The sequence below is a fragment of the Papaver somniferum genome, chromosome 11, assembly GCF_003573695.1.
Source record: "Papaver somniferum cultivar HN1 chromosome 11, ASM357369v1, whole genome shotgun sequence".
NCBI classification, from domain to species: Eukaryota; Viridiplantae; Streptophyta; class Magnoliopsida; order Ranunculales; family Papaveraceae; genus Papaver; species Papaver somniferum.
The window spans coordinates 138,155,945-138,182,131 of NC_039368.1; the positions used below are offsets into that span (position 1 = coordinate 138,155,945).

Consider the following 26,187-nt stretch of genomic DNA (forward strand, 5'->3'; position numbering starts at 1 on the left):
GGAAGAAAATTTAAAGTCTTACTCTTATACTAACTATGATCTAATTGTTATGTCATATTCAAAAATCTAGGTGGCAGCAATAAGCTACACAGACAGTATCCTTGGAGTCAGCAGAGCTAGAAGAGGAGCAAAATTAGCAATAAGATAGGCCAAAGAGTTGCAAACTAACAATATTGAATTTAATGCTGAAGATGACGCAACATTGGAGGAAATAAAAGAAGAGTATAATAAAGAAGTTCAAGGAAAAGGGTTGTAAAATTTATCATTATGACATAAAAGTCCACTATGTAACTCAATAATAGTTCAAATCTATCATCTCCTGATCCAAAAAAAATCCTACCTCCGTTCATGAAAAGAAATGGTAATATTACTTTTTCATTTTAACCTAAAATTAGGCCAAATTGAAAAGGCAAAAGTGACTTTGTTTTTAGTAACGGATGGAGTATTATGTAATCATAAATTTGGTAAATGACCCAAACCTGTTCGGCATATCCAAATTTTTATCACGTAAACGATGTATGTGAATTCACCACTTTTGTTACAGGGAGGGGGTATTTGGGAGTGGGAAACTCGTACTCAGCTCGCTGATTTATAAATGATTTGGATCTCAGTACATTTGGATGAATATACCCTCTAAAGTTGACTCGATGGAAATTTTTGATAACTCACACAACTTCCGTTATAGTGAATAGTTCATATCTGGGGAGTGGAAGAATTAGCAGAGAACCACTATAAATATAAAATCTTTATAACAATTCAAACCTAAAAAAAATTATAGCAATTTGTTAATCTTTATCATTAAACGTACGTGAGTATAATAGAAACAAAGAATCTCTCATTTCCATGAGCATGATTCTCTCTTGTTTTTGATAACTCACACAACTTCCATACATTTGGATGAATATACCCTCTAAAGTTGACTCGATAGAGAGATCCAGTATTCACTCGCATTATTGTAAACATGATAGTTTCCTTTCTCTTCAACTGGTATGGACGAATCAAGGTTTCACATATTGATTTTTTTTATAAAGATAAATCAAAAAAAGATTGAATCATGGCTTAATCACTTGAGCTACCCAGAATACTTCCTGTCCAACAGACTTTTCTGATATATTTGGAAACACATATTCACAAAAGGTTTCATATGATTTTTTTGCCTCTGAAAATTGTTCCGAACCTTCATATTCTAGAATTTCTAGATAATATTTGTATCTTTTCCGAAAATATATATTTTGGTGATGAAGTATTTGAATTCATGATGGTTTTGCATCAATATCATATAATGGATCCGTTGGGTTTTAGTCTTATGATTGTTCTTCAGAATTAATAGGGCGAAGAAGTACAAAAGGAAGATTAGTATTCTGTTTGAAACAAGGATTTTGTGTGAGGATTGTTTTGTCCGACTCATAAAAAAGTATCGAGTAGGTCAAATTAGATGAGTCAAGCACAAATTTTCCACTCCCTTGATCCAAACACCCCTTCCCTGTACAAAAGTGGAATTCACCCGACAGGTTTGGGGTTAAACTATATTCTCGTTTGGGGCTTGATTCTTGCCACATTCGGGTTATCATAATTCACAAGGCCGATGTCGTGCCTTATGGGGCAGGCAACTTTTGGTCAAAATTCCTCTTCTCTATCCTCCTCTCTTTTCTCTTCCTTAACTCTACTGAAGCTAAACCCAGAAATCCCCAAATCAGCTCAATTAATTTCCAATTCCAGTTCTCCGCCGTTTACATCTTTAATTCTACCACCACCACCATCATTATTATCTTCAGTACCACCGCCATCACCACTTAATAGATGGGTTATAAATGGAATATGGGTTTTTGTATCGAGAGGGAGATCGAAGAGAAAACTGGTGATGTTATGAATCGGAAATAGGGATTTCATAACCCTATGACGACCATCGGATATCATGGTTATCAGATGCTGGTACATTTTTTGCGGCATCGGAAGAGTAAGTATCACACAAGTAATAAAATCGGTTTTAATTTTTATTAATCAGAGTTTTATTCAAGTTTTTATAACTCTAATTCAGAATTAAACATTTTCTTCCAATTTCATCTGGTAGACCTGGAGTTTTCTCCATCCGGTCAAAACTGAATTTCGTTTTTTATTGATTGAAATTTAAGAAGAAGAAACAAAATTACTGCCTGATATAATTTAGTCACTCTTAAGACAGCTGATAGGATTAATATTTAGATTTAAAACACTATCAATGAATACATTATTGTTTGAGCTTTGGGTTTAGAAACAAGCATGAAAACATGTCTTTTAGGTTGTCCTTAGTGTAAGATTAGCTGAGTTTTGGATGCAAATGGATTTCCTATTAAAGTTGTTTATTCTGGTTCTCCGACATTAACACACTGTTTTGTTTGATTAATATCATGAAAACCATTTATCTTCTTGAAAGTATAGGGTGACTTATACTTTGTGCAGATAAGCATACAAACATAGAATGCAACAGCTTCAAAAATTTCGCTCTCTTTAAGGAAAGTTTTTCACATGTTTGAAGAAGTAGCTTTTTAAACTTTGTTTTTATGCCTCTCAAGTGGCTTTATTTTTGGCGTTTCATGTTGATTTTTATATATTTTGATCTGGTACAAGAAGTAGGCATTTCCTCAAATTTTTACTTTTTAAGTTTAAGGAAGTTCTAAGCTGTGTTTTCAAGGTATGATATCCCTGATATTCCTCGTAATGGTCATGAATGACCAAGACATGGAATTTGCTATGAAATTTACGTTTTGATAGGAGTGGTTGTCGTTGATTGAATCACTTTTTATTTTAACTTTCATGTTTGATCCACAAATTTTGTTTATGGAAGCCAATCTCGGCATGACTGATTAGAAACTGGTTACTAGGTATCCTCTTAGTGTCTAGTAAAGACACGATTAGTAACTGAAGTGAAGAAGTATAAGAGAGTAGCATTTCTGTTATCAAAAGCATTTGTAAGAATTGAAAATTTCACTCTCTTTTGGGGGAAAATTTCACATGTTAATTTGTAGGCTTAGTTGAATAAGTAGATTTTTTACACTTTGTTTTTTATGCCTCTCAAGTGGCTTTGTTTTTGGTGTTACATGTTAGTTTTTATGCAGGTATTTTCTAAAAAAATTTCTTTTTAAGTTTAAGGAAGTTCAAAGCTGTATTCTTCGAGGCTTGTGTAATTACTTGCTTTATGATATCCCTCGTAATGTTCATGAATGATGAATGCATGGAATTTGCTATGAAATTTACATTTTTGATAGGATTGGCTGTCATTGATTGAATGTCTTTTCATTACTACTTTCATGCAAATTTAGTTTATGGAAGCAAATCGGCATGACTCACAAAAAAATCGTTATTAGGTAGCCCTCTTAGTGTTAGTAACTGAAAAGGTGTTTTTGTCAATAAACAAGATCAAAAGTGTTCTCTCCTCTGTCCCCTCAAGCATTCGTGTTTTATTGGGAACAGACTTGATGCATTAAGGTGCTACATATAATTGAATTAGAAGATAGCAAAGAAACAGAGAGTTCTCATGGATTTCTCATTGTTCAGAAATTTGTAAAATCACTCTTTTCATTTTTCCTGGTTCACAACTTTATAAGTTAGAGTAATGAGTAAGGATTACTCGCATGGTAAATACAACGACGAGGTACTTAACCATTAGGTATGCTTACACCCTTGGTGTATCTCTTATTGCTTCGCTTAGTTGCCGTGGCGAACTGATCCTAAATGAGCAAAACTAGTAATAGCTAATAATGCATCCATAGAAAATTAGCTAGGATGTTATAGGTAGATGATACGAGAAGAGCAACTAGTGAACAGAGTTCTATATTTCCAACTAGGCCATGTGAGAAATTGTACCACAGTCCACTAATGTCAATGACACCAAACCTGTGCTACCACTTTGGATGCATTACCATGAGTCCGGATCTGATGGCTTGAACATTAGAGTTATGGTACCATAAAATGACATCAAGTCCTTCAATACAAACAGAACTTTTATAGTCTCCATTTGTCTCTAGATCTCCAGTCCCCATATTTCAAAGAAAACCTCCTCTTATTGAGAAGTTTTGTGCAACAATGATTTTGCGAATCAGGGTTATGAATGAAATACTGGTTTTGTATGGAAAACCTCACATACACAACACTCATGCTTCTGATCGGCATTGAGATTTCTCCTCTAAGAAGTATGTCTAATGTTCATTAAATAATAAAAAAAATTGTTTACAATTCCATCTTATTCATCTTAAGTTTAGCAGTTTAATTGATTCCTTAAATTGAATGCTCGTTAATATGTCTGTTCTGTTTTCAACAGGTGAATGGCAGATAAAAAGAATGACTTATTAAATGCTTCTCAAAAGCACCCAATATGGTGGTCATAATATGGAATCTAAAAGAGTTGCAGCACTTACATTATCATTTTTAAGAACAATAATCATTCAATCAAGTTATACAGTAAAAAAGGCAAGTAAAAAAAAACTTACGTTTGAAATTGGAAACGGTATCAGTGTTTGTATTGATTAAAGATTAGTGTCCATGGAGAAGTTTCACTGTTTGTAATGATTAGTCTTCAAGAGAGGCAGAATTTGGGTAATGAGGGTGTGATTAAGGAAGAAGAGGGTTATCCTCTGACGGGTTCTGTCAAGGAAGAGAGGAGGCTTGTGAGCAATAATTATTAAGCTGATGCAGGTGCAGAGCACTTATGAATTGTGGATGACATGCGCTGGATTGTTCAATCTCTGATGGAAGATAATTGGTGGTTAAAACGGATGTTATCAGAGCTTCTGGGAGGTAAAGTTCTTCTCGTTCTTTTGAAAATTTCAGATGTTGTGGTGGGGTTAATTGGTATGCTTAGTTGAATAAATTGATTCTTACACATCGTTTTTATGCCTCTCAAGTGGCTTTGTTTTTGGTGTTTCATGTTGATTTTTATTCTGATCTGGTACAAGAAGTAGGCATTTTCTCAAATTTTTACTTTTTAAGTTTAAGGAAGTTCAAAGCTGTTCTTTTCGAGGCTGGTGGTATTCCTTTCTTTATGATATCCCTCGTATTGCTCATAAACGACGAAGACTTTGCTGTGAAATAGATTTACATTTTTGATAGAATTGGTTGTCGTTGATTGAGACACTTTTCATAACTTTCATGTTTGATTTACAAATTTAGTTTATGGAAAGTCAATCTCTGCATGACTCGTTACAAATTCGTTTTTAGGTAGCCTCTTAGTGTCTACTAATACACGAGTAGTAACTGATAAGGTGTGTTTTAGTCAATAAATAAGATGGATGTGTTCTCTCCCCTGCCCCCCTCAAGCATTTGTGTTTTATTTGTAACGAACTGGATGCATTAAGGTGCCTACTCGTTACCCTCATATACACCATTATTTCTACCACTAGTATGTAGTGGGATATTTTTTTGTCTATGAATCTTGGTTGCTTTCAATATCTAGGAGTTATTAGCAGCTGCCTGCTGAGAGAGTTCTTTGGTGCTCAGCTTGTGCCAAGTAGAAGAAAGCTGTTTTAAATGAGTTATTAGGCTGGTAGTTCAAGATGATATTGCTATCTGGTAGCTTTCATTTCTCTGAAGAAGTTTCACTTTTAATTTTATATTTTTTTGCCCCATCTTTGTATTGTTTTGAATGAGTCATATCTATCAGTCTTTGATGTCGTTGGCGGTTTTAAACGAGTCATATCTATCAGTCTTTGATGTCATTGGTGGTATCGTATTAGCAGTCCTATCATCTAACTTGGCTTTTTTGTTTTGTTTTGCATCGCCTTCCATTGTTTTTGATCTTTCTAGCTAATATTTGCAAGTGTTTGTCAATTGGTTTTAGTGATGGAATGCTTCTCTACCTGAGCCAGTCGGGACCATTGGTAGGGTTAAGTCTTGGAGACAATATGCACAGCCGCATTGTTGATTCTCTAAAACTTGTCTAAGATTCAAAATGTGTGTGTTTTATACCCAATGATGTTGTTGTCAGCATTCAACGTTTTCTAAGCAGACTAGATTGCATTGGAAAATCCATTTTGGTCTTGTGACCTGATGCCATACGTACGTGTTTTAGGGTATTGAAAAATTCCAATTGGGCTCACATGCTGAATATTCCGTATCAACAGAAATTCAGGAGAGTCTTATGAATACGCGTATTTCTATCTTAATTTTCTGAGTATGTATGATGATGTTAGCTTCTGCAGGTGACTTCCGTTTCAAAAACTTAGAAATACTGCTTCTGGAACTCACTAACTCATGTGAAATTGGCAAACCGTGACTTTTACGCAAATAAATTTACATTTGCATCAGAAAGTCCTTCACATAGTTAATAGCTTCTTATGTGAAATGACATTGAAAACCATTGTCATCTGTTAATTAGCAATAATAATTCCCGTATTGCTGTCAAGTAACAAAAGTTTCACTCGTAGTATCTAAATAGTTTCCGTGTCAATTAGGGGCTTGTGCTCATAGTTCATATGCAAATTTGTATTATCAATACAAAAATTTTACTATACCAACTCTTTTCTTATTTCCTGTTTGACAAATTTGTTAGACTTACTAATCTCTTTGGTTATAGATTGAGACTACACACAGGATCTCATGTATCGCTAGGTAATACAACAACGTGCTACTGAAAATTGATTTACACTCCTAGTGTACCTCTGGTTTCTTGTCGGCTGCAGCGAACTGATAGTAGCTGGAGGTAATGCATCCATAGAACGCCGGCTAGGATGTTGGATGGGTAGAATACATAAGAGGAGCAACTACATTTGTCTCATGAGTTGAAAAGTTTGTCGAGAATCTAGCTCCTCGAATGTTGTGTTAAGCTTTTTTCCATCTGGAGCAAAAAAGATTGTACCTAGTGGATACGGTGGATTGGCCAAGTTGCTAGTGGAGGCAGGACTGAGAAGCCCATGTTGAAAGCAGGAAACGCTTACAGAGTGAAGAGAAACTCCTGGCTCAAGGTTTGTGGTGTTGCTATGAATCCAGTTCAGCATCCTCACGGAGGAGGTAACCACCAGCATACTGGACATGCCAGTACTGTTTGTTTGTCGTGATGCACCTCCTGGACGAAAGGTTGGTCTCATATTGCTGCTAGGTTAGTCTCATATTGCTGCTAGGAGAACTGGACGTCTGTCGTGGGCAGGCTGCTTCAGCTGCTGCTAAGACAGATAAAGCTCAAGTTTTTTTCCTGTTTTACTGTTTTAGTTTGTTTATATCAAAACTTATGTTCTTCCCTATTTTTCCTAGTTTGACTCATGAGAGGTACTGTGAGAAGGATACTCTTTCTTTTTCTTGTCTTCAGATATTACTTGTTGGTGTGTAGAACGATCAGAATTAAGTCTCTCTGTGAACTGCAAGTTTGTTGCTTGAGCAATATACTGAATTTAGCAACACAGTTTGCTCAGTTCCTCTTTGCCCTAAAGTCAGTTTTTTGCTTAGCCATTTGCAGTTTTATGCAATGTTTTGCGTCTACTAATTAGAGTGTAACTTTCGGGTATGTGAACTGTGAAGCAGTGGAGGATTAATTTTACAATGTTTTGCGTCTACTAAAATGATCGCTCAGTATGGGTAGGATCTGCAGTTCGAGCTCCGTCTCACAAAAAAGTGAAGCAAGTGCAAAATCTGTAATAGCACACAATTTGAAACATCTTCAAATGCCCTCATATATTTTTCATAGGTGAAGAACTTTAGCATCTGAAATTCACCACTACAAGCTTTTGTAGTCCAACAGTTAGGATAATTGCCTTCCAACCAATAGACCCGGGTTCGACTTCCGGCAGATGCAATCGAACGTTTTCATTACCTGAGCATTTTCGCTTCTCCTTTATACTTCGCCGAAGCAATTTTCAATGAAGTTGTCCCATCTCTTTCGCCGATAACTTCGGTTGTTTGTCGGGACATCTGTCCTAATTTCCTGTTCAACAATTCATCTTCGTCTGAAACTATTACCTACTTCGCTTCATAGCTCTTTCTTCGTTAACTATTTCCTCGCCCAGTCATCTTTATCTCGCTCGTTGTCTATTTATTCTTATTATACATTTCACATATCTCTCTATTCATAATTCGTAGATCCAATATTCGTAAAAGTAACTCTGACATTTGATTTGACTTGTCACTGACATTCATCCTCGGGGTTACAAGATATCTTCCGTTTAAGATTTCCTCGTCTATTTCGTGCAGCCTCGTTTGACCACGTGACGAGTAGGTTTTCTGTACCTACACTTCTCGTTGAAGAAGTTCTTTTGGTTTTCATCTTATGCCAAGTAGAAGCTGTTTTAAAGGAGTTAATTAGAATGTTAGTGCAAGTTGATATTTGTATTCCTATTTGCATTTTGCAGTTATTATTTTTATAAAATTTTTCACATTTTGCATTGTCCGCCCCATCTTTATATTGTTTTAAATGAGTATCGTATTAGCAATCAAATCATCAAACTAAGCGTTTTTGTTTTGTTTTGTTTTGTTTTGCATCATCTTCTTTATTTTTGATTCCCAACTAATATTTGCAAGTGTTTGTCAATTATTTTTAGAGGTGGAATGCTCCTCTACATGAGCCAGTTGCGTCTATTGAAAGGGTTTAATGCTTGGTGAAAGTATGGTGGTACATGAAACATGGGATTATGCATTTCGTTTGGATGGTGTTATCATTTGAGACTAGGGTTATTCTAGCATCTCATTCACCTTAGATTGAGACGAGGTTAAGATAACAAATGTTTAGGTTGTTCTAGTATCACTTCTATAAGTCATCTTGGGGATGAATTTTCAGAGATTTGTAAAATGGAAACAATATATGGGGAAGTAAATTTAGAACAATGTTCTGCTGCTGTATGTTGGATGTGAAAGATGTTTAATTGTTTTCTCTAGTAGAACTGTGAAGCATGTTAATGATTACTTGAATGTTGTTATGGTATCTACTGATTACCCCTTTGGAAGGATGTGCTCACTCGTTTCCACTTCAGTTTTCAGTTATCAGAGAGATGTGCACGTGAAGGAATCCAAATTCATAGCTTGAAGCTTTAGCAACCTAGAGATGTTTGTATATCACTTTATATCCGTAGATTTCGTAAAACACAAATAATGTATTATATTTTTTATCACTTGAAAGAAATTTTATATACAAAAGCTCGAGTGTTGGATTTAGTTTTCGGTTAAGTTTTGTATTAGATTTAAATGATTTAGATCTTAATACTGCTAGTTGATCTCTTAGGTTAATGAGTAGCTAGATTTCAAGGCACTACATTGAAATCCTCAAATGTACAGATAAATAATTTGAAGATTTAGAGATGTAATTTTAGGATTCGTTAGGTTTGGAAAACTGGATTTTAGCTTTAAAGTGAAGAAAGAGAAAAGTAAGTTGCACGGTGTGTTGCATAGACTGATGAGAGTTGATTATATATCTCTCTTGGTTATTTCTTTTTATTTTTCTATAAAAATTTCTTGATTATTCCCACACGCACATACTAAATTTGTGCAGCCGATTAACTAATTATTAGACATTGAGTAATTACTTTTGTGCTAAGACAACTAGAGAGACTGAACCATACGAAGATTCCACAAAGGATTAAATCCGAGCAACCGAATTAAATAAACAATTCTATTGGAGTTTAGGATAGGATTTTTGTTCTCGAAAAAGAGAATATTCCATCTCCTTCAAACCTCTGTTCACAATAATATTTTTAGATGTTAAATTATAACATTCTTATTTATATGGTAGTTGGTAGGAAATTAGCTAATATTTATTCTTGCTAAAATCAGATAAATAAACTTATGTGTGGTTGTTTCTTTTTATTATTGTCAATGGTATAATATTCACACTAAAGGGAGAGAAAACAATTCTTTTCTTGAAGAAAGAGATATGGTTTTCACATTAAACATTGTTTCATTTTTTTTTCCAGAAAAAAGTCGTAGTTTTATATTAAATGAGTGTTAACAAATGAGTTACATTTCACGATTAACATAATATTAATGCGCATATAATAAATACATTAAGATATTATAAATTCCTTCCTAGCTAGAGTTCTCTCGTGGTATTTTAAGATTACGGAATACTTGTATAATTAATGGTAGGAAGATCAATATTATTTTGTTGCCCCAGACTTAGTTGTCCCATTGATTAACATAAGATCTTTAGCAGAAGCAAAGTGGTAGTATTTCCAAAGTATCCACAAGCAAGCTATATTGTATGATGTTTTTATTCATAGGTTGTTCTAATTTCTTTAAATCTAGACCATTCCTGGTTGTAACCACTTCAATAGATTTCAACAAGTATTTGGGTGTTCTTAATTTTTTAGTTCACTACTGGATTTTCTTTAAATAATTTGTTATGTTCTACAAGCAAAGTGGTAGTATTTCCAAAGTATCCACAAGCAAGCTATATTGTATGATGTTTTTATTCATAGGTTGTTCTAATTTCTTTAAATCTAGACCATTCCTGGTTGTAACCGCTTCAATAGATTTCAACAAGTATTTGGGTGTTCTTAATTTTTTAGTTCACTACTGGATTTTCTTTAAATAATTTGTTATGTTCTACATTACTTATATGTTGTTGGCTACTTCTGTACAGTTTTTTTTTGGTTGTTGTTATCTTTTTTAATAGATTACAATAATTGTTAAAGCATTGCTCGATCAAACTCGCAAGCGTTGCTATCTCAAGCTTGTTTGTCAAGTTTAGTGATCAAAACTATAAGTCTTGATTTCAATCTACTTATAGATATATTTCAGACTATAGGATAGATTGTGTAGCTGAGCTTTAGACTTCACGGCGTCCATCAATTGAAGACGAAGAACTACTAAGGAGAGCTTGTGGAACTTCATCAACAAAAGGTATGTGGAGACTGAAACTCATCTATCACTCGGAAAGTCAATTTCTACTTTATCTCTTATATTGAGACAAAAGTCGTATACCTGTATAGTATTCGATTATAGACATTTGATATTTGGAGCTGAGTTTAACTCGCTTACATATTTCTCGATATATGTGTTGGTAAGCTTTCACTTTAACCAAGTTCATCTTATGTTCTTCACGAAAGTCAAAAGATGATCATATGAAAATCGCCTTGTAACGTCTCATTTGATGTAGACTCAGAATGTTTCGTATTGATTATGTCAATCACTTGAAAATAGCTTTGATGCTAATAGTTTGTGAAAGCAACTATTGTCATCCTCTAAGAATGTTTCAATGATTGAAATAGAGTTTAGAACACTTAAAAATATTTGGATTTTAGACATAATATGCGTACTTGCATATATGTTGATCCAAGACCGGTACAGTATGCATACCCGTATGCGTGCTGGCGAGGTCAGGTAAAGTTCGGAAGCCTTGGTATGCGTACCCATACGCGTACTGGAGAACTCAGTTGAAGTCCGGGAACTAATGTATGCATACTCGTACGCGTACTAATTTCACTGATGTTTTTAATGTGTGGCAGTATGCGTACCCGTTCGCATACTGTCGGACACAGTCCAAGTACGACTACTTAAGTATGCATACCCGTTTGCATACGTGAGTGGGTTATATTCTAGAATCGGTTGTGTCATGAACCAATATATTTATATAATAAGGAATGCAATCATTTGCAAACCGTGGCTATAATGTTCATGAATTGATTCTAGTAAACTAAACCGATTTTGTTTCAATTGTGTTCTTGTATATTTCTATGAGAATATAACAATTGAACAACTCTATATCTAGTTTCATTTGAGTCATTTGAACTAGTTGTGATTAAGATGAATAAGGTTGATATCAAAGTGTTCATGTGGCTAACTTCGGTTAACTATTGTTGAGTCAACCTAGTGTACACGTTTAGGTACGGTTACCCACATCTAAATGAAGGTACATTTCATTTGTGTGTAACAAGCTAAGTTCGATCTAACGGCTGAAAGATATTAGTTTGAGTCTAATAAGGTTTTCATCTAACGGTGAATATTGAATGCTTTGTTACCAAGTTAGCATTGATTGCAAACCCTGATTTGAAGACTATATAAAGGAGAACTCTAGCAACTGGGAAACCTAATCTCCACACCTCCTTTGTGATATACTATTTGCGACTAGAGTCGATTCTCCTTTAACCTTAGGTTTATTCCAAAACCCTATAGGTTAACGACTTGAAGACTTCATTGGGATTGTGAAGCTAGACCCAACTATTTTATTTGTAGTTGCATGTTCTGATCTTACTTATACTATCGTGATTAAGTACCGTCTTTTCTAAGATTTGCTTGAGATGTATCTCCGATAGGTAAGATTAAAAGTAGTCACAAACATCTTTGTCTCAACGTTTGTGATTCCACAATATCTTGTTTCACTTCCATGCGATTGAGATTATTGTGAGGTGATTGATAATACTAGGCCGTTCTTCAGGAATATAAGTCCGGTTTATCAATTGGTTCATGTGAACCTTGATTTATCATAAGATGGAACAAAACTCATAGGTATTTCTGTGGGAGACATATTTATCTATATCAATAGACTTTTCTGGTAAGACAGATTGGTTTATCAAGTCTTCGACTTTGGGTCGTAGCAACTCTTAGTTGTGGTTGAGATCAACTAACGGAATCAAGTGCGCAGAATCCTGGTGGGGTTCAGAGACGTAAGGAGCGCAACTGTACCTTGGTCAGTGTGAGATTGGTTAGCGCTCAACTACATTCTAGTCTGAAGTTCATTGGTAGTAGGATAGTGTCTGTAACGGCTTAATACAATATGGTGTTCAAAGATAAACTAGGTCCCGGGGTTTTTCTGCATTTTCGGTTTCCTCGTTAACAAAATTTCTGGTGTCTGTGATATTTATTTTCCGCATTATATTTTGTTATATAATAGAAATATCACAGGTTGTACATTAAGTTCAATCAGTTCGTGAATCCGGCCTTTGGGTTGTTGATTGAACTGATTGCCACTTGGATATTGGTTTGTGATACCGTCCAAGTTATTTCTCTTGTTCAATCGGGCTCGCAAATTCCTATTTGTTTGATTGCAGATTGAATTGAGAAATTGAGATATAAATCTTTGATATACTTTTCTAAAGATTGAGTTTAACTGTCTAGTTAATTCTCTTGAAAGTATATTGGAGCTAGTCCATTCAGATTGCCGAACGAAATATTAGGTGTGGTTGTTAGACCCCCGCTTTTTCAATAACTAATTAATGGTTTTCAAAATATCTGCAAGCAAGCTACATTGTATACTGTTTAATGTCACTTAAAATGTATATATGGTTTACATTTAATACTGCTATTGATTTGGATTTAGGTGCTCCTCATCATCAACACAAATGACAATCGACATAACTTACATAAATAGGCGTGGCGTTCATTAACTAATTTATACCGGCAGTGCAAATGTTAAAAAATAGGCATGTGTTCTTCAACTAATTCATACTAAGGTAGAAAATCGACATGGATAACTGATTAACACCATGCCGACTATGAGACATTAAGTTTTTTATTTGAACTTATAATCATACTCAGACCCCATGCTCATTCTTAAATTGGTTATAATCCTAATCTTCTCCAAAGTTCATCCCATTCCTGAATTGGGTATAGGTGATATAATTGTTTGAAGTCGGGTATCAATTTATACTCAAAAAGAAAATACGAGGGTACCCAAGTATACCAGAATCTTTTTATTTCAACCTATAAGTGCAATACCAAGTGTGATCGTCTACGGAAAAAGTCAAGACAATAAGAAAACTTGATAATAGTTACGGTCCGAAACTGATTTACTATTGGATCAATATCAAGTGATTAGGATTAACGCACAAGTGTATTTACTTTTATTATAATATAAAACAATTATAATGCGGAAGTAAAGTAAATAACACAACACAAGATTTTGTTAACGAGGAAACCGCAGATGCAGAAAAACCTCGGGACCAAGTCCAGTTTTGAATACTCTCAAAATTAAGCCGCTATACAATCTAATACCAACTTCGTATAGTTGAGACCAATCAGACTACCCCTAGCTACTTAGTTCCCTCAGTATCCCAGCGCCTTCTACTTTTAGATTCACGCAGTAAATAACAAGTCCTTTGGATCGTTTCCAAACAGTAAAGCAAGAATTTGCTTGGTAACCACTATAATCAATTTTGTTAAACATTATGATGAGTTGTTGAACAAGGCTCTTATGTTTACTCTAATAAACTCCTTTGTCTGGTTAGATTAATTTAATTTTAACTACCGAAATAGTCAAGTATAGATTCGCACTCAATCAATATAAATCTCAAAGAGAAATATAGAGAATGCCGATCTCAGGCAACTAATCAATCAGATTTATCAAATATAAATCGATTCTAGCTGGATCCCAGCCGATCAAGGTTTGTGCACTAAATCCACAAGATACGAAAACTAATAAGAATTCTTCTTCGTCTTGAAATCTTCTATTGCCTTCAAATACCTGCACAACACCAGTTGAATCTCTTTTGATTAATCACACACAAAACGGAGTATGTTAACAATGAATTATCACAAGATATCTTTAGATCTAACAACAGTTTTGAAGATCCCATCGATACTTTGATCTAGTCTGAGTGAATCTTATATCAGAAGAGAAGATTCTCAAGCATAAACAAACTATGTGCAATCAAAGTTTCAACAACCGTTAGTCAATCAAATAAAATCGAAAACTAATAACACTGTAATTATCTAGTTTCCCACCAACGGTACTCGTAGAGCCTCTTGATCCCACAAAAGTCTTTAAACGAGCGGTTGTAAGAGATTTCACCTAAGTAGGATACTTTCCTCCCCGAATAGACGGATCCACTAGAAACAACAAGAAATGAAGTTTGCCTGTCTCATAGGATAGTTTGATAGAAATGCAACTTAGGTATTTATCGATTAAGGATGTTCGGACACCACGATATTTCCAAAACCTAAAATATTCCCAAAATATGCAATGAATGCCCAAATTCGGTTTTCATAATTCCAATAAATGTTGGTCCAATATTTCCGAAATCTCTCAACAGAAAATCTTCAATTAGTAAAGGCACATTAGTAATTTTTATTGCAATAATTGCTGATAATTAAAGTATATAAAACCAAAAACCTTAATTAAAATATTCTTAATTTATTTCGACACAGGATCACTTTGAGTACCAAGGAATATCTTTGAACAATAAATGATAAGAGTTACTGCTCGTGTTCAAAGTATGTTGACATCTTTTCACTGCAAATCCTTATTTCATATTTACATGGATTTGCTTCTTGGAATCGGTCCTACCACACTTCCAAACAAGTTTATAATTGGTTTGCCAGTTTTCCATGACTATTATGTGATTAGACATACCAAATCACAATGGTTAGTTGTGATCGGTCCTTCCAAGTCACATATGTGGGTTCAATTGGTTATACCAATCACTAGGATCGGTTCTACCTAAACATGGTATCTGCTTGTGATCGGTCACACCAGTCACTAGGATTGGTTACACCAATTACAAGGATCCGTCACACAACACTTATGATCGGTCACACCAATTACCAGGATCGGTTACGCCAATTACAAAGATCGATCATACCATCTCACGGTGATTACTTAGGATCGGTTACACCAATTACCAGGACTGGTCATACCAAATCATAAGTCTAGGTATTGTGATCGGTTATACCAAGATATATACCAACTCACACATATTGGTCATCAAAGAATATGCAATGAATCGTCGGACCAATATACCTATTGATTTCCCTTTCGATTCACGAAACAAATTCATGAATGTACTTCCTTTAAACAAATGTAAAACATTATTCCCTAGGATTAAATCTTCACCATATATACACCCATTCACATAATCACAATATATTATATACAAGATTATATCGATGTCATATCTATGAAGTTCAAAAGATAAGCGTTTTACTTCGTAGTCTAGTTTCTTAATACTATGATCATACTATTATGATCATGTCTCATCACTAGAGTATTATACACAATATGTACAGTATATACAGTTTCTAAATTATGTTTTCAATATAGCACGACTTGAAAGATACGTTAGGAATGAAACAGTTCAAGTCAATATTACTAACCTCAAGTGGAAGGATGATGTCGTCTTTGTAGTTCGTTACTTCTTCACATTCTTCAGTTCTTCAGAGTAATACTTGTATGTCTCAACATTCATAGACTTTCTAGTCTAACGTAAACGAAGTCGACTCTAGTATTTAATCAAGCGACTTTAGATGAGTTTTGATACTAAAATATGACAACCAAACTTAACACTCAAATGCTTGGTGAGTTCAACCGAGCAATGATCTAACACAAAAGAAACATGATATTTATTTTTAATCCACTGAATCTAATTAATCCATAAGTCTTATCTTACTAATTTAATCTAAGTACTAACATTATATTAAGTTCACTAATGAATTGATTACTCCTAATTAAATAAGGAAAGTTCGGATAACCAAAAATATATGGATGCCTCTATTTTGTTTTGTTTAATATCCCCAATTATAGGTTCAAAAATTTCCTTATTCGTTCTTTTTTTCTCTGAGTTACGTTGAAACAAAAATTGTCATAATATTTTGAATAAACTATTAAAGCAAAATGAATATTAGAAGTTTTTGCTATTCCTTTAGAGTTTGGTTTTCAAAAGATGGTTTTTGCTTCTCTCTCTTAAAAGCATCCAGAATCTGCTACAACAAAACTCGATAAATTAATTACTTTGCTAAAATAACTCCCTCCGTCTCAAATTAGATGAGCTAGTTGGTTTTAAATTTTGTCTCATAATAGATGAACTATCTCTCTAATCAAGATGATATTTACAAAACTACCTTTTTAATTGATTATTGTTACCATAACAAATATATAATTTCATAGCCATGTTTATATTCGTTACGTAGGTGTTTTAAAATGCTTTTCAACAGTATAAAGTTTACGAAAACCGTGGTATAGTTTAAGAGATAAATCATTTTTAAGTTACTAGTTATAATCTACAAGGGTATAATTGTAAAAAATACTTAAACATACTCCTGTTTCCTCTTTTCCCTAAGAATTGTGCAAACTACAACCAGCTCATCCAATTTGGGACGGAGGGAGTAAATCTTTATGGTCTCAATTAGGCTTGAACAAGCTAAATTTTAACTCAATACAAGCTAAAATAATTTTCCTTTTTTTTGTTTTTTCTTTTGCACCCTATGGCTATTAATTTACGAAAGTTTTACAAAATTTTCATCTATAAACTTGAATTTTAACTCAATACAAGCTAAAATAATTTTCTTCTTTTTTTCTTTTGCACCGTAACGCTATTAATTTATGAAAGCTTTACAAAATTTTCATCTATAAACTTGGTATATAGCTAAAATTTGTAAAATGGGTTCATGAATGTACCCAATAGGTTACGGTTTATCTTTCATGTTCGGGCTGCCCAATTCTGGATCGTCACAAGGCCGGTTTCGTGCCTCATGGTTTGGTCAAAATTCCTCTTCTTTGTCGACAAGTCAAAAACCTTCCAAAAATTAGTCAAAATTAAAAATCCTTCCTTTTTCTCTTCTCCGTTAAACCCTACTGAAGCTTAAACCCAGAAATCCCCAAATTAACTCAATTACAGCCACCACCACCACTAGCAGCAACACCACCACCAAATCCCCTTCACTTTTCTATTCATTGTTGTTATGACAGAAACCTCAACCCAAATCCAAAATCCAGATTCCAAAACAACCACCACCTCTCATGAAAATGATGGATTAGGTTTCTGGAAATTCATGGTTGCAGGTTCAATTGCAGGAATGGTTGAACACATGGCAATGTTCCCAGTAGATACACTCAAAACCCGTATGCAAATGCTCGGTGCTGCAACTTCTTCTTCACCTGCTGCTGCTGCTGCATCTTATAGTAGTCATCATCACCATCAAATTGGGAGATTTTTTACTTCAATTATGCGAAAAGAAGGTCCTTTAGGACTTTATAGAGGAATTGCAGCAATGGGTCTTGGTGCTGGTCCTGCCCATGCTGTTTATTTCTCTGTTTATGAAACTTGTAAAAGGAAATTAGGTGGTAATGAACCTGGGCATCATCCACTAGTGCACGCCGTTTCTGGCGTTGTTGCGACGATAGCGAGCGATGCGGTGTTGACTCCTATGGATGTTGTGAAGCAGAGACTGCAGTTGAAAAGAAGTCCTTATAATGGTGTTAAAGATTGTGTTTTGAGAATGTTTAAAGAAGAGGGGTTTAGAGCTTTTTATGCTAGTTATAGGACTACTATTGTTATGAATGCACCTTTTACTGCTGTGCATTTTGCTACTTATGAAGCTATGAAGAAAGTTTTGAATGAGATTTCGCCGGAGAATGCTAGTGAAGAGCGACTAATGGTTCATGTTATGGCTGGTGGAGCTGCGGGTGCTCTTGCTGGCGCGGTTACTACTCCATTGGATGTTGTTAAGACAAGACTGCAGTGTCAGGTATTGATTAAAACCATTGGTTTTTTTGTTTTGATATTCTTTAGCAATATGTTTGGGTTTGGGTATCAGCTGTTTGAACTGAATAAATGATATCAGGAATTGAATGTTTAAGTAGTAAACCTTTTCGTTGGATTGATCAAAAAAAGGTTGAAGTAGTATGTTACATGTAATTGGTTGAATTGTAGGTTCATTGGGTTTAGATATGTTTGTGGATCTTTTCTGTAAACAGGGAAATCTTTAGGTCATCTAGACTTTAGTTTAAACAACGTAAGAAGCAGGATAATGAATTTCATTCTAAACTGAAATTTGTCACTGGAAGAGAGGACTTGATACTATTTGAGTATGGATGGATCTTTGATCACTGTGATAACTGATCTTCTAGATCTCAAGTAGCAAAACTTTATTAAGTGGCGTTTGAGAAAAACTTGTTGGCAAGGCCTTGTTTTAGAAGGCTGGCTGCTGGCCTGTCTCTGAGTAGGCAATGCAGTATACTTGAAGGTGTCCCCTGTCTTCAAGTATGCATTGAGCACTTCAAAAGCTCCTCTGAGATTGTTGAATGTTGAAGTAATAAACTAATTCGTAGATTTGATTAAAAAAAAAAGTTGAAGTAGTAAACTTTATGTGTGCTACATTTAATTGGTTAAAATTTGTAGCAGTCATCGGGTTGGTATTTTTTTGTGGATCTTTTTCTGTAAACTGGGCAGTCTAGAAAGCTTCACATTTCAAGGCATGTCATCTTTGATGAATCAAATGTTTATAATACATTATCTTCGTCTTCTTCTGTTTCTTCTATTGATTCATCTCTCAATGAGATTTCTGCTACAGAATCCTCACATTCTGTTCTAGGCCCATCTGAGTCTGTTACTCATACTCCTATTATTACATCCAGTTTCCAGATTTTGTCTTGAATGAATCATTCTATAAAACATCCAGTTCCTCTGAGCCAAAAAGTTTCAAAGAGGCATGTAAGAATGAGAAGTGGATGGGATCTATGGAAGATGAATATCATGCTCTTGTATTGAATGACACTTGGAATTATGTGCTTCCGAACCACATATGAATGTCTTGGTTGTAAGTGGGTATGAAGAGTCAAACTTAAGTCTGGACTAGTAGCACAAGGTTATAATCAAAATGGATGAAGTTTATTTTGCTGAGACTTTTAGTCCAGATGTCAAGTCTACAACTGTTAGAGTAGTTTTGACCCTTGGAGTTAACAATAATTGGTGTATGAAGCAATCTCCTGGCTTCATACATCCAGATTAGGAGGCTGGCTTGTTTCTTAGTAGGCAAAGCAGTATACTTGAAGTTGTCCCCTGTCTTCAAGTACGCGAGCACTTCAAAAGCTCCCCGGAGATTGTTAATACCATTAAGGTTTACTTGCTAGAACCTAAAATTTGGCTTGGACTTGAGTTTTGTTTAACCAGGGGAGTATATTTTTGGTGAAGCATTTACTCTGACTAATCCGTCTCTTGTTATTGGTTTGGACTTGTTAACTATGTGTCATGGTATAAGATGAATCCAGTCTAGCTTTACAGTTTATTTTGATTAGCATAATTACAAATTCATGTTTGTGAACTAAATTCATGTTTTCTACTTTCTTCAACCTTAAGCCGTTTTTTATTTTAATTTCTCTTTATCGAAGTGTTATGTGTTACACAACCAGCTTACACCTCTGGCATTTAAAACTGAACTTAGTTTGCACGTTTAACTTTTGATACAGGGTGTATGTGGGGCAGACACGTTTAGAAGTAGCTCTATAAGGCTGGCTCTTAAGCAGATAGTTGCTAAAGAGGGTTACCAGGCCTTGTTGCGTGGACTGACACCAAGAGTATTGTTCCATGCACCTGCAGCTGCCATTTGCTGGTCTACTTATGAAGCAATGAAAAACTTTCTGCAGAATGATCCTGAAGGACACCCTTCTCCTCAACTCTAACGTCTCGATGAACATAACCTTCTAATTCCTCGTTTCCTTCTGTATCCAAAACAGATCAGTCTCATGTGGTTCAAGTAAGTCCACAATTTATGCATCTTATAAATTAGAAGTCTCGTTTCCACGACCGCTGTCATTGGGTAATTCGTCTTAAGTTATTTTTTGCATGGGCACATGCTGTTTATGCTCCATTTTTGCGTGGCCAACTGCTGCCTTAGTGCCTTTGCCTTGTTGTATTATTAGTGAGAGTAAGTGATAACTGATAACAATTTGCGGCGAATCAAAAACTGGCGAACTGGCCATGTTCTTAATTAAGCACGACTGGTGCAAAAAGTATGGCGAGGCAGGAATAATGCCTCTCATCTTTGCAGATTTTTATTCAATTGAGATATTATGAGCTGATGTTCTTTACTTTTGTGTTTTTGTTTTTACTAAAGTTCCTTCCAGATGCTGGTTTTGCTTGTATTATGTTAGAACGCGTGCTAGATTCTAGTTAAACAGCATAATTTTGTACATTCATGTCAGATTTTGTTGCCTACACCATCAGCGCAGACGGGTTACTGCAACTGTCAAGTTCTTAAAGTGTAGACCTCCTTGCCTGTTGCTTGAAGGAGTGAAGTAGCATTACTTACCAGAAGTGAAGAAGCTCGTCTTGTATGAAGTTAAGCGAGTGGAAGAAAACCAAATGTCAGCATGAGCAACTCTGATGGCAAAATATTTTTCTATGTTTAGGGGACATTTTCTTGTCAAAATAGACACATAAAAATTCAATGCATTTCCTTGCCAGACAACATCTAGAATACAGAAACTTAAACAACATGCGAAAGATAAATGTCTGAACCAATGGAAACAGATTAAAAAATATAGAGAAAATAAACAAAAGGGAAAATATGTCTGATCCCAGGTTCGAACTGGGGACCTTTTGCGTGTGAGGCAAACGTGATAACCAACTACACCAACCAGACAATTTGCTAACTTTTCAAGATTAATTATGTTGGTTTCTCTATCAAGGTCGATGTCTTTGTGAAGAACTGGCGGAAGAGTTATGACACCCCATATCAGAAGCGAAGGTTACTAGTATCATTTATCCTTTGTCCAGTGGATAACTTTTTGTCCCATGGATAATTTAAAAATTTGGTCTCCAAGCCTTTGATGTAATTTGAATGAGAGAAAGAGAGAAAATTCGTTCTTCTTGTTCTTCAAATTCGATGATTATGCAAAAACTGTATACTCCTCCACAACAACTTTCTTCAGTTCTTCGTAGTTTAGAATCTTGTAAATCCATGGAAGACTTGAAGCAAATTCATTCAATCGTACTCAAGACGAAGCATTTCCAAACTCACCTTGTATGGACCAAATTCATTTCATTTTGTGCTCTATCTCCTTTAGGAAATCTCCATTATGCTGCATTAGTTTTCGATAAGGTTGATAACCCAAGTGTTAACCTTTACAATGTAATCATTAGAGCGTTCGCTTCGAGTAAAGAGAAGACTTCATTGGAAAATATATTGTACTTTTACTGCGAAATGCTTGAAAGTGGAGTGATTCCTGATAATTTTACTATTCCGTTTGTTCTTAAAGCTTGCACGAAGGAGAAAGCGTTAAGAGAAGGCGAAATAGTTCATTGTTATGCGGTGAAGACCGGGATATTGTCAGATGTTTATGTTAAGAATACTTTGATGAGATTGTATGCGGTTTGTGGGTTGTATCATGCTGTGAAGAAATTGTTTACGGGGAGTGCACAACGGGATTTGGTTTCATGGACTACTTTGATTCAAGCTTATGCGAATACGGATTTACCAGAGGAAGCAGTGCGTGCGTTTTTGGAAATGGTAGAAACTGAGTTCAGAGCTGACGGGAAGACAATGGTTATTGTGCTTTCAGCTTGCTCTAAATTAAAAGATTTAAATTTAGGCCGGAAATTACATCGGTATATGTCTGATAATAAGGTGAATTTGGATGTTTTTGTTGGTAATGCATTGGTTGATATGTACCTGAAATGTGGAGATGTAGATTTTGCATGTAAAGTTTTCAAAGAGATGCCTATAAAGAATGTTGTTTCTTGGAATTCACTAATTGCCGGGTTAACACACCAAGGGAAATTCAAGGAAGCGTTGAACGTGTTCCGAAGAATGCAAAGTGAAGGCGTGAAACCAGATAATGTTACATTAGTTGGTGTGCTTAACTCTTGTGCTAATCTTGGAGCACTCGAATTGGGAGAATGGGTTCATTCTTATATAGGTGGAAATCGGATCAAGCCAGATGGGTTTATAGGAAATGCTTTAGTTGATATGTATGCGAAATGTGGTAGAATTGACCAAGCATCTGAAGTGTTCAAGAATATGAAGAGACGAGACGTGTTTTCTTATACATCGATGATTGTGGGGTTAGCTATGAATGGGCAAGGCGAGAAGGCATTAGAGTTCTTCTCAGAGATGTGTGTGGTAGGCATAAAACCAAATGGGGTGACATTTATCGGTGTCTTATCAGCTTGTAGCCATGCAGGACTAGTGCAGGAAGGGAAGCAACTTTTCAAAGAGATGTCCAGTTTGTACAAAATTGAACCTCAAATGGAGCATTACGGATGTTTGGTCGATCTTCTTGGCCGGGCAGGGTTAATTGCAGAAGCAATAGAGTTTGTTCGAACTATGCCAATTGAGCCTGACACCTTTATCTGGGGATCCTTATTAGGTTCCTGCAAAACCCATGGTGAACTTGAGTTAGCTGAAACTATCATGAAAAAGCTAGTAGAAATCGAACCGGATAAAGATGGTGCTTATGTTGTCATGTCCAATATATACTCTTCAGCTAATAGACAGAAAGATGCAATAGAGATACGAAAAACAATGAAGGAAAGAAAAATAAAGAAAATTCCCGGGTGTAGTGTGATTGAACTAGATGGCATAGTTCATGAGTTCCGAAAGGGAGACAAATCACACTTGAGAACAAAAGAGATATACTCAATGCTAGATGAAGTAATGAACGGAAGGTTTCATGACAGAAACTTCAAATGTAGCGCAGGTTGAGAAAGAGCAGTCATTATGTCAGCACAGTGAACGGTTAGCAATTGCATTTGGATTGATTAGTACAAAACCAGGAACGCCATTAAGAATCGTAAAGAATCTTCGTGCCATTGTGTAACTAAATTCATATCCAGAGTTTATGAAAGAGAGATAATCGTTCGGGACCGAAATCGGTTCCATCATTTTAAAGGTGGCTCATGTTCTTGTAATGACTTTTGGTGATACAAATACTATGAATAAATAGTACAATTGTATGCCTTCCACCCACCTCTTCTCTTAACTGATCTTACACCACATTTACACTCAACACTCCCAACCAATACAGACCTTCCTAATGCAAATTTAAATCAACTGGCAGAGAGATGGAATAACTATATCCTAAATCATGATTATCACGGTCGTCAAAACAGTACCTGCATTATTCCTGAAGAAAAATCTGAGTTTGGTTCATAATTATGTAAGCATAAAATTAAGTGTTAACGTACTGTAAGAATAAACCAAACAGATGGTAACATTGAGGGGACTGAAGAAATTATCGATATGCCTCCTTAATGGAATGGGATATCAGATCTTTCAGCTTGCTCCAAGTTAAAACAGGGAAGGCGGGAAATTACATTAGTATGTCTGATAGTTTGGTGAAGTTGAATGTTTTTGTTGGTAATGCATTGGTTTTACCTAAAATGTGGAGATGTAGATTTTGTTTGTAAATTTTTCAAAGAGATGCCAGAAAAGAATGTTGTTTCACTAATTGCTGGGTTAACACACCAAGGGAGTTTCTATGCTACATTGCCAATACTCTCATACTCCCATTGTAACCATTTGTACCTAATTAAAACTATTTATCATGTATTTATAGGTTTTTCTATGTGATAACTCTCATCTGAGGGGTTAAGAAATTTTACTTTTCTGATTTTAGTGCATGCAAGCAACCTCGGAAAAATCGTTAACTCGTTTGCTCAAAAATCGGTCCAAATTGGAAAAATCGTCCACCTTAATTGCTGAAAATTGGAAATAGTTTGGAATCATGAAATCGCCTCGGTTATATAGCCTGTAGCGATTACTCGGCGAGTAATCGACCTTCGAGAACGATTTTGACTACATTGATTTCACACACTTCTTTTTTCTATAAATTGAACTGGAATTCTTCATTCCAAATCGAGTCAAGAAGCGAGTATTATCCCCATCTTTTTTACCGCTTGTTTCTTTGTTTTGCGCAGTGCATGTTTATTTTCTTGTCAATCCTAATTGCTAAGTTCATAGAGTGAGTATCTTGTATTGTACAGATACAAGTTATATTGGGCAATCTTATCCTGGATACATCTTCACAGTAAGGTGAAGCATCGCTCATTATTGAGTGCCCACAAACTAATGTGTTAAGGATAGCTTGTTGAACCTGCGACTCTGTCCTCATCAAGTTAATTACAGTAAATTCAATTTCATTCATCATTTTATATATAATACCTGATTTATCTAACGATGTTACTCATTGTTGCAAGTTTCCAAGAGAATATGAAGAAAGAAACACGTTCTTCTATATAGCGATGATTTTTGAGTTCGCTATGAACGAGCGAGGTGAGAACGACTTTGAATTCTTCTCAAAGTGTGGTGGGTATAGGTATGGCCATTTTCCACACCCGAACCCATCCCCATGAGTACCCTCCCCGTTTGGGTAGGGTTTTACGGGCACAAACGGGGATGAGTTTGGGGATGTGTAGTACCTGTTAGAGCATTGCTCGATCGAACTCACAAAGTGTTTCTATCTCAAGCTTGTTATCAAATTTAGTTAGCAAAACTATATCCTGATTTCTAGTCTATAGTTAGTTAAGTATCGGATTAGGATAGAAGTGTGGTTGAGAAACAGACATCACGGCAGTCATCATAGCGTTCTACAGTTTGAAGGAGAAGATCAACCGAATCTTTTGAAGAACTTCTTCAACAAAAGTTAAGTGAAGACTGAACCACCTATTTATCAAGTTATATTCATCTTTCTATCTATGAGACTTTGTCGCATACCTAATTAGACTAATATAAGCATATCAAGAATTTCGAGTCAAGTTTATCTTGGTAATTAGTTCTCGATAAGTTTAATGAACAATTGTTCATACTTGATGAATTTCGGTTAAGAACTATTTATTATTCGTAATCCAAATTGTGATTCAAGATTATCATTCAAAAATAGTCTGGAACAGTGATATGTGTCATTGATGTTATTTGAGAATGTTTCAAAATGATCTGGAGAGAAATATATAACTACTGAAATCTGGATACAGGACTCTGTGCATACCAGTTTCACAAACTGGGAAATTTTTTATAGGTCCAGAGCCGTAGTACATGTACCCAGTACACGTACTTGCCTAGCTATAGTTCGGCAGCGACTTAGTGGTACGCATACCCGATATCCATACCACAAAAAGTCTGTGAACTCGTGAACCCGGAGTGATACACATACCAAGTATGCATACCCAAAAAGAATTGTTGATTCTAAAACGGGTGTGGTATCCATACCCGGTACGCAAAACTAAAAAGTTCTGTATGTTCCGAAACTTTTATTTTCCTTAAGGGTACGCATACCCGGTACATGTACCCAATGTAGTTGATCTCGGATTTCGGTTTGTCTCAGTCCCGAGCGAGACACTAGTACAACGTTGTTTGGGGAGATTCCGTTTCCAAATTTTGGTATAATCTCGGATCCAACTTTTATACATATATATATATATTTCTACATATGTAAGATCAATGTAGTCAACTCAGATTTTGGTTTGTCTCGGTCATGATTGATACAATTTTATCTTGGGGAAATTCTCTCTTGGGAGGGATTAAAATTTTAAAAATTAGAAAATAAGCACCGGTTTGAATTTTTATTAAATGTATAATTAGCTACTA

At 35.3% G+C, this 26,187-nt stretch overlaps 2 protein-coding genes, 1 long non-coding RNA gene and 1 other non-coding gene across 5 annotated transcripts; 3 read left to right on the forward strand and 1 right to left on the reverse strand.

Moving 5' to 3' along the window:
- The first annotated feature begins 1,596 nt into the window (after positions 1-1,596).
- On the forward strand, positions 1,597-7,377 carry LOC113322711. Of its 2 annotated transcripts, XR_003347264.1 has the most exons (3): positions 1,597-1,957; positions 4,298-4,773; positions 6,548-7,377. It is a non-coding gene; the product is annotated as an uncharacterized LOC113322711 (long non-coding RNA). The 2 variants fall into 2 exon arrangements; XR_003347263.1 differs by having other exon boundaries at positions 4,298-7,377.
- A 10,050-nt stretch (positions 7,378-17,427) lies between these two features.
- Positions 17,428-20,674, forward strand: LOC113323696 (mitoferrin-like). The gene is made up of 2 exons (XM_026572039.1): positions 17,428-18,351; positions 20,072-20,674. Exons 1-2 carry the CDS (start codon positions 17,566-17,568, stop codon positions 20,282-20,284), a joined length of 999 nt encoding a protein of 332 aa, XP_026427824.1. The 5' UTR covers positions 17,428-17,565; the 3' UTR covers positions 20,285-20,674.
- Positions 20,675-21,172: 498 nt separating this feature from the next.
- On the reverse strand, positions 21,173-21,246 carry TRNAV-CAC. Its single transcript has one exon. It is a non-coding gene; the product is annotated as a tRNA-Val (tRNA).
- A 216-nt stretch (positions 21,247-21,462) lies between these two features.
- Positions 21,463-23,453, forward strand: LOC113321042 (pentatricopeptide repeat-containing protein At1g08070, chloroplastic-like). Its single transcript, XM_026568923.1, has one exon. It carries the CDS (start codon positions 21,490-21,492, stop codon positions 23,305-23,307), a length of 1,818 nt encoding a protein of 605 aa, XP_026424708.1. The 5' UTR covers positions 21,463-21,489; the 3' UTR covers positions 23,308-23,453.
- The last annotated feature ends 2,734 nt before the right edge of the window (positions 23,454-26,187 follow it).

Coding starts and splice junctions, on each gene's coding strand:
- LOC113323696 (XM_026572039.1), top strand. CDS start 17,566: ATGACAGAAACCTCAACCCAAATCCAAAATCCAGATTCCAAAACAACC. Junction 18,352..20,071: donor AGACAAGACTGCAGTGTCAG/GTATTGATTAAA, acceptor CTTTTGATACAG/GGTGTATGTGGGGCAGACAC.
- LOC113321042 (XM_026568923.1), top strand. CDS start 21,490: ATGATTATGCAAAAACTGTATACTCCTCCACAACAACTTTCTTCAGTT.